At 42.7% G+C, this 11,081-nt stretch overlaps 1 protein-coding gene across 6 annotated transcripts in view; it reads right to left on the bottom strand.

Annotated features, from left to right (window-relative positions):
• The window catches only part of LOC111255230 (gamma-aminobutyric acid receptor subunit beta-like), a 29,095-nt gene extending 18,330 nt beyond the window's left edge, over positions 1-10,765 (bottom strand). For 4 of the 6 annotated variants that reach the window (XM_086984746.1, XM_086984748.1, XM_086984752.1 and 1 more), the window contains exon 1: positions 9,363-9,922. In XM_086984746.1, the coding sequence (XP_086840872.1) occupies positions 9,363-9,922 (560 nt within the window). Of the gene's footprint in view, positions 1-9,362 lie in introns of all 6 variants that reach the window. The other 2 variants (XM_022816965.2, XM_022816984.2) reach the window with 2 other exon arrangements.
• Between the last annotated feature and the right edge of the window lie 316 nt (positions 10,766-11,081).

The raw sequence follows: 11,081 nt of genomic DNA, 5'->3' as shown, positions 1-11,081 counted from the left end.
AAATGAAATTTTAATTACTTAACTAGGATGATAACGTTCTCTTTTTTACTCTTGAGTACCTGGCAGTACTTTTGAGTGATTGGTTCTATAAATCGGTGGCGGGTGCTATGCAAAAAGCGAACGGTATAGGAAAACGGACGGTCGTTTGGGAAAATCGGCATTGGTAACCACCAACTGTGCCTCACTCCCTTCTAAAGACATACTCCGTCAACCCTTACTCCTGCTTATCAAATCGTTATAACGACACACTTTGGTCGCTACATCATTATAATTTATTCTAACTGCATAAACAATGGTCCGTATTAAATAATAGGATGGACTAGCCGTTTTTCTATTAGAGTTTACTTACCTAGAGAGTTGGTACGTCTTAGATCAATATATCTGACCTATCAGCCGCAAGCAGGAAAATTTGTTTTTTTACAATAGTATTCACAACTGGTTAAAAAACAGCTGCTCGTTTTGAAATAAGGTTAAATCGTAACAATCAGGTGACGATTTGTGTGTTATGTGTGAAAAGGAACACTTTTCACATCTTTTCTAATTGATGTTCCCTGAAAACTTTTCTTGCTATGCTGTAGACTAGTGTTTCAGCTCTTTTATCCGCTCTGCACTTTAGGATAAGAAAGCTATTTGAGTTGGGAAAAAGCATTATTAAAAGAAGTTTCAGAGAACTATACACTTGGCCAAGACTTTAATTTTCATTGAAAAAGCCAGCCAGTTTGGTGGTTTCTCGACTTTCATCAAGTAATGCAATGTAATGCACTGAAGCACAGAAGCATGTAGACGCAAACGCAAAATATAGACAGGTACATTTATAGAAAATTATCACAAGAGACGCAATCGGTCAGCCATAATACAGCCAAACTAAAATAAGTAATACTATTTTGGGCAGTCTGAGTATCAATTAAGCGATATATTCCTTACCGCCTCCTAGCGGAACAGAGAGAATTAACGGAACCTGCCTTTACTAATGCAAATAGCAGGAGAAGGTTGAATAGTACAAGTAAGGCGAGGCCTAAGGATCCAATTAAAGGTCGTTTTAGCCAGCACGAAGGGAACGGCAAAATTAACCTCGTTTCCTAATGTCGTTACCGCGACAGACATGAACACTGATGCCAAACAAACCACTCCATCGCAATACTATACCCTAAAATGGCGTCTATACTATCTAGTGATACCGTATGACGAAGAGTTTCGTTCCGCTATCGATATAAAGAAGAGGTATATTCGGATAAAATTCAAATACAAAAGCACTATTTTGTCTACGTCAAGTGTAAATAAGAAATGCGCGGCTGTCGTCTGACATCGTCTCTATTTGGATGAAAGCTAGAAACACGGGTTTCTGTCAACCTTTCGAAGTATGCTGCTATATATATATATATACATATCTATATATACATATATAGATCCTACTTACGAAATTGTTGTCGGTGCCAGGGATTCCGGTGTTTCAAGGCTTTCCACTCAAAAAGAGTTGGGTTTTTGTACCAGCTCGAGGAAGCAACGTCCTGTGATACTGCAAGAAGTTGACTTTTTTTAGCCAGTGATTAAAGGTGTCACTTACGGCGTTCGAAAGTTGAAAATCTAGTTCTGCACCGAGAACAGGGACAGAAAGCTTTTGGCCATATTCTAGAGCACGAGCTACAAAAGACCGGCTATGCGAAAGGATCCGAAGACCCGTGGATCCATGAACCAACCACGCTGATATGGCAGGTTCTATGAATTTCTTAAGTAGGTGTATTATCACTTTTTTTTCTTTTTTTATAATCAAGGTAGAGACGAATTGATGTCTGAATTATACGGGCAGCTCAAAGAACGACCTCGACGACAGGAACGGCTGTGTGAGGCAATGTCATCTGTGTGTCAATTTGCAGGTTGTAAAGCTCGGGATAATCAAGCGCAGTCAACGACGAACCACGCTAGGCCGTCGCATTTTCAGTCTGTAGAAGGTCGATACAGGATAAAGCTTGCCAATGACGAAGAAGTCCGACCCAATAAATGTATAGATACTCTACGTTACAACTAACAAAAATGTACTGTATTTGTATCAACTAATTGGTCGAATTACGAATTTGTATCGACAATATAGGATTATCTTACACTTCAGACTGGTCATGGCTTGACAAAAGCAATAAATCGAAAGGCCAGTCATAATACTTCCATTTTTTTCCAATTGCTAGCATATTTTTCATTATCTACCACCTCAATGTGGCCTGGGTCGTTCAAGCCGATTAGCAAATAAACGTCTTATAGGCTGCAAGCATCTAACCTATGTATTATGAATACAATTTTTAATACAACAAGCGTCAAGTGCTGTGTATGCCCTGTGATGATGTAAACAACGCTTGATTTATCAAAAAAAATTTTACATTATCATCTTCCACGATTTGAAGTATACCCAAAATAGAAAATTTTAATTTATTTAAGAAAAATTTAATTTAATATCGAAAAGATCGGTCATGAGAAATGAAACCTCTTCATTACTTGATCTATGAGTTGTTTTCAATGAACAACAGAAACAACGATGAAAACAATTACTAAAAGGACAATAGCCTCCTCTAAACGCACGTATCCTCAGCTCTCTCAAAAGAGCGGTTGTTTTGCATCATTGCATATTTCCTGAACTAATACCTGGCGAGAAGGCATACATATATATATATATTCCAACATTTAGTAGTAAAATAAATGGCTTCGTTTGCTGCACTTTATTAGCTCCCCAAAAATGTTCTCAAGCAGCGCGTTGAAATGTGCGAATCTTAGCAATGGTCGCTATAGGCTATTGTGTACCGGGTTTGGTCCATAGGTAAATGGATTGACGGTTAAATGAACGCAGAACCCTGTGCAGGGTACAATCTAGAACTGATCCATTATGAAGTACTTGAAGCACATAAATCACAACGTTAAACTCTGTTAGAAACAACTCTACGTTTAAATTCATGTGCATTTCTTGCAAACTTCATTTTCGTTGTACAACTGTTCGGCAACAACCATAGCCCGTATTCGAATCTACTTACTTAGATTTAAATCAGCCATAATAAAATATAGAAACAATATAAATATGCTAGATGTATCGCATTCTAGCATTCAAAGACTATTTCATTAATCAAAATCTTTTGGTATCGCCCATGTCAGTTCTCGGAGCTGCGCTATTCAGGTTGCTCTAGACTACTAGTTCACGCTTTCCAGAAATCAATGTTTCCGGACTCAAGTAGAGTAATTATACTGTCGACTGGCAATTTATGGAAGACCTCTTCATCCGGTTTCGCAGTATCTACTGATAGGAGAACAGGAATTCAGGTGACACTGCAACAGAGCTCTCTTCTGCATCGTCCTGATCTTAGACAGCAGCGATACGTCCAATGCTGCGCTAACACTGCCCGACTTAAGGTTCGAGAGGACTTGTGGCTCAGATATCTGGCTATCAAATCGATCATTCTCTCAACTCTATTTGCGGAAACGGTACGATCTGCCCTCCTTACGTCGCCCTCACAAGTTTCAAAAATGTCTTGCCCACTGGTCTTCTGTCCTTTAATCAATTGCCTAACGACATTTTGCATACAAGACTAAATGCAGAAATCGTCCAGAATCGAGTGTAAGATAGCATGTAATACCAGAAGTCGTTAACAGAACGACCCTGGCCTAATTTGAAATTTCTTAAATGATGCCGGTTAACCTAATCGAGTACTTGCGAAGACGAGTCTTAGGTGAAGCATGTGTTATCTATTTGTAGATTCAAACTTACGAGTCCTGCATTCCTTTACGATGAATAAGGTCATTTAGTCTCGTGGACAGCGAGTGAAAGTAAATCAAACTGTTTGGGTCATCAAGCATCTTCTGTACCTACGATTCCGTGCAAAACATTTATTTTCTTGGCGTTGAACGATGAATGCTGCCATTGTTTCTTTTGGTACACGAACATGAACTGCTGGAAATTAATATGAGCTGTTTCAGCTACATATTCACACGATGCCGCAAGAGTCTTCTTTTACAATACAAATTTGCTGTAAGTAGTTGTTTGTTAGATCGGCGTATGTACTGCGATCAGACACGCCGAAGACCAAAGAAACTTCGAAGATTTATATTAAGACCCTAAAATAACAAAGACTGCATGACTACACTTAAGGAAATAAATGAAAGAATAAAAGGGAAGTACAGAGGACTAGGAGCAATTGAGACGCGCTGAGAAAAAGTCGTCAAAAGATAATGAAGAGAAGCTGTAGTGGACAGCCAGTGTCGATTCCTTGCTACGTGCACCTCTTCTCGTCAGTCAAATTCGCGCTTGAAAGGCCTTTATTGCCAGGACGACATAACCGACGCGACCGCTATGGCCGCTGCTATTACTACAACTCTCCCTACTGCCACTGTGTACCCGGGTAGCTCCGAGCTCCTCCTTCTCTTTTTTCATCGCTTTGGGGCCTTTCCTCTTGGTCTGGCAAAGAACTTTTTCGTTCTCCCAACGGGCTGATCTTGCTCCAGAATAATACGCATTGCTTCTATCGCCACTTTTAGTAGGCCTTATGCTTGTCAAGACCTTGCACTGGCTGCCTAGCGTCGCTGTAAGTGCGTCGTAATTTGTGAAGAGTCAACACTGAATCATACGGGGTGGTGTAGTTGCAAGCCTTAACAGTTACTTGTAGGTAAACACACAAAACGCATTTAATCATTTTTATTTGAAGGAAAAGGCCGTTCTCCTGTCTTTAGCTTATCGAAATACGTGGTCGTGACAGTGTATATGCGATCATGGCATAAAAGCAGGTGTCGCCATTATGCGGGATTGCAATTACCCGAAAATTTTTGAACTGAAATTGTAAAGGACCAGAAAGGAATATCGAATCCCAAAGCTGCAAGAACAGAGCCACGTTTACCTTTACAAAGGTTTTTTTTTGTTTGAATACTATCGGTCTAACAAAGGCAAGGCGAAAAGATGATATATGGTGAGTTAATGAACTTAGTATTTTTCTGACTGACTATTATTGTCGTATCGCCCAGTTAGCGATTCCTCTAGCTAGGAAATCCCTGTCTAGGGAACGCTGAATAGGCATATGTATATTGATCTGTGTTCAAGGATGTTCCTAATTCAAACGCACGAGAGGGTTTCAAGTAAGGGAGATGTGAAAGAGATGAAGAAATCCTTCTTGATTGCTATATGATGGCAGCAAACTCTGCCCCACACTCGTTGCCGCAGTCCGCTTCAAGGAAGAATGCCTTGCAAGGAGGAATTGCCTCATATGGAGTCATCTCTCGCCAAATTCAAGGGCATATTTGTTTAGCGGATCAGCAAAGTGTTCGCTAAAAAAGTTGCTAAAAAAATACATGCGACTATCCAATGGTAACAAGAGGGAATGCAGTGGTACGTTGCGCAGAATCCTAGTTTGGTCATCACACGGCATTATACCAAGTCTTTCATTAGGTGATACAGTTTTTGTCAGTGGAAAGGATCGAGATCCAGCAAGTCCGGTTAACATCTTATACGGGACATGGAGGTCAAAAGTCATAATAAGAGTAGTAAGCCTTATAGAGCAATTTTTCTGTACTGTTCATTCAAGCCTGAATTTTCGATGCACAAGAGGAACATACGCGATACATGTGTGTGTAGAACACAATTTGTTGTCAACAAAAAGCCTATCGACCCTTTTCACACGAATCGAAGTTCAGGCATTTAAATGGGATAAGAAGCTACTATCCGCTCAGGTGGCGCTTAGAAACATTGATAAATAGCAAGAATGTCCTTCCTTGCAAAGTGTGTCTTCTGATGGCTGGTGTGGTAGAGAGTTTATGGAGAAGACGTTTTCGGAGATCAGCTAGATGGTAAGGACACAGAACTATCGTACGTAGGACGAATACGATTTAAAGTTAGTTAGCTAAGCTGGTTCCGAAAGCATATAAAAAAAGTTAAACGCCCAAACACGATTGTGTTACGATTGTTACTTTACGTTCGGCTAAAGTGATAATACTGACACTGGCCAATGCGTTACTATAAATGGAGGACGTATTATGACAGCACCAGTTTATATGTATCGTTATAGGCGTTCACCTATACCGCTGACTGCCGCATCTGCTGCTTTGGTAGCAAAAGAGGTATTAAGGTCTGCTGAAAGCATTGCTGTTCTTCTTAGTTTTAGCGCCGGATTATTAGTATCTACGAAAAAGCATCGTCTCCCTTCATAACCTTTTTTGATAACCGGATACCAACGTTGCTACTGTGCGGAATGCTCGAAGATACAAAGACTTCGTAAGGAGAAAAGTGGCTTTAATATACGATGGGGCCGAACGATTGGACTGACGTTACTCTCCAAGTAGCTAACGTCATGCCCTCGGGCCGTACTAGTGCCATCGTAAGCATCAGCATCAACTGCATCATCATCATCATCAAAAAAAGTAGCGGAATCATAATGATCTGTATCATTTCCATGGAGGCCCTCGCTACCAGCAGCAATGACGAGGGCGAAATGTTCGAATCACCACAGAGTCAAGCCATCTGTCATACATCATCCATGAAAGATTATCTGCTTTTTATTTCTTCGCATTGCAACCATTGGGACAATGCGGGGCGGGGAGCGAAGATCCTTCCACGCGTTCCAGCCGATCGAGACAACGTGTGTCTTCGGGGAACTTTTCGATAGAGGGTTATCATAGTGACCGATGTTGGTCGCTCTGGTTCGACGCAGAGCCACACCGTTCCGGTGGCCCTTATGGTTCCCCATTCAGCTATTCCTATGACAACTAGCAAATAACAAATCGTCAAGAACACCAAAACCACAATGAAGAGCTTACGCCCATGATACCGGCTGGCTAGACTGTCATAGATAAAATTGACAATAGAATGCTAGCCACACACGCCGTATTGTTACGTCAGATGGCTGTTGGAACTATAGTATTGTTAGAAGTAGCTGACATGAAACAAACTTTTACTGCCCGTACTCATTGGCCCGTTGCCGCAGATCATCAGGCCTTTGCCGTCATTCGAGGGTGGAAAAGGCTTCTGGGCTTCTGTTAATCAACTTTGTAGGACAGGATGATCAGTAATACCGGCAACCGTGTCAATTGCAGGAGGAATCAAGTCCTACAGAAATAACAACAAAAGGCCCCAGCCGGTTGGAACAAAGTTTTTAGAAGCGGTTTTCATCTTTTTCATCTGTAGTTGCGTTACTCAATGCCGTCCTGCACTCTCGTTGCCTCTGTTTAGCTGAACAAGCAGAGGCGCACAAACGGCCACAGGCCGACTTAGACTTTCCGTTTTCGGCAGCTAGCGGCACTGCCATTTTTGGCTATTGTTGCTTGGCAAACGTGACTTCCATTCAGTATTCCATCGGTTCCTTTTCCACAACTATGACCGTAACCTGGTCTTGTCTGGCCAATATAAATATGGCACAGCGATATTAAAACAACAGGGAACAGAGTCGCGCGTTGAGAATAAGACAGCGGGCCGATTCGTGGAGCGGCGGGGAAAATAAGGTGAAAAACGCTGCTTCCGGACGTCGTTTTCAGTGTTATCGAGCGGAATCTCAATAAGCCCAGCACATCTTCAACGGCCAGCCCAGCATTGAAACATTCCATGGTCACTAACTACTATCACTTTAATAGTATTATGAGGCAGATAACGGGACAATGAAGAGTAAGTGAATTTTGAGGTGTTTGGAACATCGCCTAAATGCTGCGGTGTACCCGATGCGGTTACTACTTCTGCGACTTCTTCTGCTGTACGACAGGAAAGCTCCAAACGGGATAACAGGCAGCGCAAGGCAGTAATAGCTTTGATAAATGGTGGACAACGAACAAGTTATTATTAGGATCTCTGCCACAGACTTAATCGCCGCTTCTCGTTTAAAAAAGATGAAGGCGATTACAACGGAGATGGTGACAAGAATAAGGAAATAGCGGGAGGCACAAGGGGGAAGAAAGAACAAGCGACAGAAAAGAGAGCGAACAAGAAATGTAGGGTCCAGCGCTTGTGGGAGCAGGCTAGCAACACATAGCGAAGGAAGGCTACCAGAGGTGTCAGAGTATGTGTTGGGGTTAAACCATTGTATAGGTCCAAGGCATCTTGAAAGCCTTCTTCTTACTGCTTGGAGTCCAGAATGTCCAAAAGCTATGACAAAACCGCTCTGGCAACAACTAGGACTGGGGAAATGCTCATTGCGCCCTGTTGCCTTCGACAACAGGGCGCAATGAGCATCCTATGGCACAACACTGACGTCATAACACTGGTTGCAATCAGCAGCAGTCGTATCATATTGTACGTGTTGGCGCGGGCTAAGCAGTGTAGTCTAGGTAGAGGGAGAAAATTAAACAAGCTTATTAGAATCGGGCTAGGTTGCAAAAGGTGAAACCACCATCGTCATAATCATCGTCACCATAGCCTGATCTTGCTCCGCGCTGCGACGAACAGATGGACAGCGAAGGACAAAGAGAAACAATAGTGTACCCCTAACTAACCCTTATATAAAAAGAAAACAACAGAAGAAGAAGCGATGCAGAATGATAGAAATGAATGAATACACGCAGTATGAAGGAAAAAGGGAACTTTGGTTCGATGGCCGTCTTTTACATCGCGGACAAAGCAAACTACCTGTTTATCATTGCTCAATGTATTATTTGTCATATATACGCGATCAGCGATGCGTTAGCAAATCTAATGCGCCTTACTGGCATACTTGTTCTTCATATCACCAGATGTTCTTTACGTACAGTTTCCTTCTTCAGTAAGTGAGGTTCCTTCTCTTTGGTGTGTGATGACGAAAGGGGCTTGCCGTGCACATTTACACTGCCGTTGTGGGTAGAATATTATTAGGATGAATAATATCAACTAAATCTCAAAGTAATAGGCCGAAGCAGCCAGTCAAATAGTAGAGGATCGAGCTGATGTCTTCTAGGTATAATAACTTTACCGTATTTATGACATAGTGTTGTTATCGATAACTTGCTATATACACTATTGTATTTGGAACATCTAAAATATTGAAGACATAAGTTTGACAATACACCTATGTGTATGAGTAGCAATACAGCTATTAAGGAAGGGGTAATAACAAAAACGATATACACGGTATAGGTAGTTAGTAACATAAACAAAAAAAAAGCATACTTACATACATGCATACATGGGCTGTTTTAGCTATACTTAGTCAAATGTTAATGGGTAAATAAGGCTATGTTCCAAGACCTACATATGATAGGTAATAGCAAAACGCAAAGAAAAACACGTGTTGATGGACACAGACACTGAGGTAATCGCGTTCGAAAGACATGAATAATTCACTTTACGCTGAACTTTTTTAGATGCATTCCGCCGAGTCACCCTCACATGTTTCCAGCGTCCTACTGATGCAAGCTTAATATGTCTAAGGTTTAAAGACACTTACCCAAGCTGTGAAAGGAGCACAAGGCACATAATAGAAAATGGAACGAAGGTTCGCTTAAGCATCGATGTTAAAGCTTCGTCCCTTTTAATTATCGCTGTTGTCGTCGAAACTCCGCCAGCCGCTCGTTTTGTGTCTTTTCGTCCTTCTACTTTGGCTTCTCCGCCCTCTCCTCTTCCGAAATGGTCTGTTTTTGCTCCTTCGACCTTCTGGTCTTCTCCTGATCTCCTCGCTGTTATGGTGAATAGAGGGGAGCACTCCTGTTGTTCTATCAGCGTTTTTCCATAGTTGTATTTAATATTCATGTTATCAGCTGTCTTATTTAGATGATGATTACACATTGTTATCCAGCTATTGCTGTTATTTCTGTCGCCGTAATGGCTGTAGTTACGGTAACCGTTGGCGAATTGTTGCGTCGGTAACGGTATAGGTAGCGATCGCGCGGGGGATCGTTCTAGAGCACTGAGCGTAGACCGCGGATCCCAACCTCCTGCAGAACGTGCAGTGGTAGCATCACCGTCATCGAGCAACATCTGCCTTATCAACCGACACCCTCTAGTCATCGCCGATGACAACAACGATCAGGGAGATGCAAATCCACTAACGGTGGCGGTGGCGTACCATCAGGTTCTGCTGGGATTCGAAGATATCCTCATGCGGTCATGATCGCTCAGCGATGAGACGAGGGCTGTCAAGCGAAGACAGCCGTACAGCTGCCTGCCAATAGTAAAGGACGATCTAATCAATTTTTGGTATTATATGGGCACTAAGTCCAACGACCGAGGACCTCAATGGCACAGATGGAGAGGATATGAGAGAAAGAAAACACACCAGTGGCCTGTCGCTGATCTCTGTTATAGTTATCTCATTAGCCACAATTATCTAACCACCATTTTCATTTGCATAACCACGAGCAGCACCATGCACCCACTACGTAGAAGCTTCGTTTCTCCGTTGTCGAGCCGCTCCCCTGACGAACGACCCCTTTCTGCGATTGCAGCTCCTGCCGCTCAACGTATCAACAGTACGTACTACTAGAATTACCACCACTAGCACAGTGATCGTCGCACTAATGACTAACTGTCGTTGAACACAAAACTATTAAAATGATTGCACTCCCTCTGCGGATAGCAAAGGAGGCCCTACTATTCGTGGCGCAGTCGTCCGTCTGGCAGGACAATCCAAAACGCCAGTCAGATCGCTGTTAACCGCCGCCAGTAGTAGCAGTAATGGAAGGAACCCAGCATCGCCGGAATCGGATGCTACAACGACCAGTCGGCTATAAGTGCCCTAGGTTGTATAGGGCAACTAGACAACAACGAGAACAGTAATGATAAGAAAAGGATCAGCCAAAACGCACAGCTCGGACCACGGCCTGCTGCTCTGATCGTGGTGTACGGCGCACGAGGAGAAGAGAAAGCTCGTTTCCCGCGCAGGCCCCGAACAGAGGAAAGAGAAGGCGCCTGAAAGAAAGGGCTTAATGTCGAGTCATAGGGACTCACACCTAATAGTATAGACCCTAACCTTATAGGAACGACACAGCGCACATACACACGAGTGGGTTGGATGGACGAAGAACCGAGAATCAACTAGACTACCGATCAAGAGAACCGTTAGACAACCCGACCACCGGAGGGCGCCACCGTATCTGCTAACCTCGAAACAGCGATAGCAGTCAGCAGGCGAGGCAAAAAGTGACCTACCAGGATCTAACGCAAGAAG

The sequence above is a fragment of the Varroa destructor genome, unplaced genomic scaffold (assembly GCF_002443255.2).
Source record: "Varroa destructor unplaced genomic scaffold, Vdes_3.0 BEIS01000001.1, whole genome shotgun sequence".
Taxonomy (NCBI): Eukaryota; Metazoa; Arthropoda; class Arachnida; order Mesostigmata; family Varroidae; genus Varroa; species Varroa destructor.
Note: the sequence above shows the minus strand (reverse complement) of the source record. Positions and strands in the feature narration are given on the sequence as shown.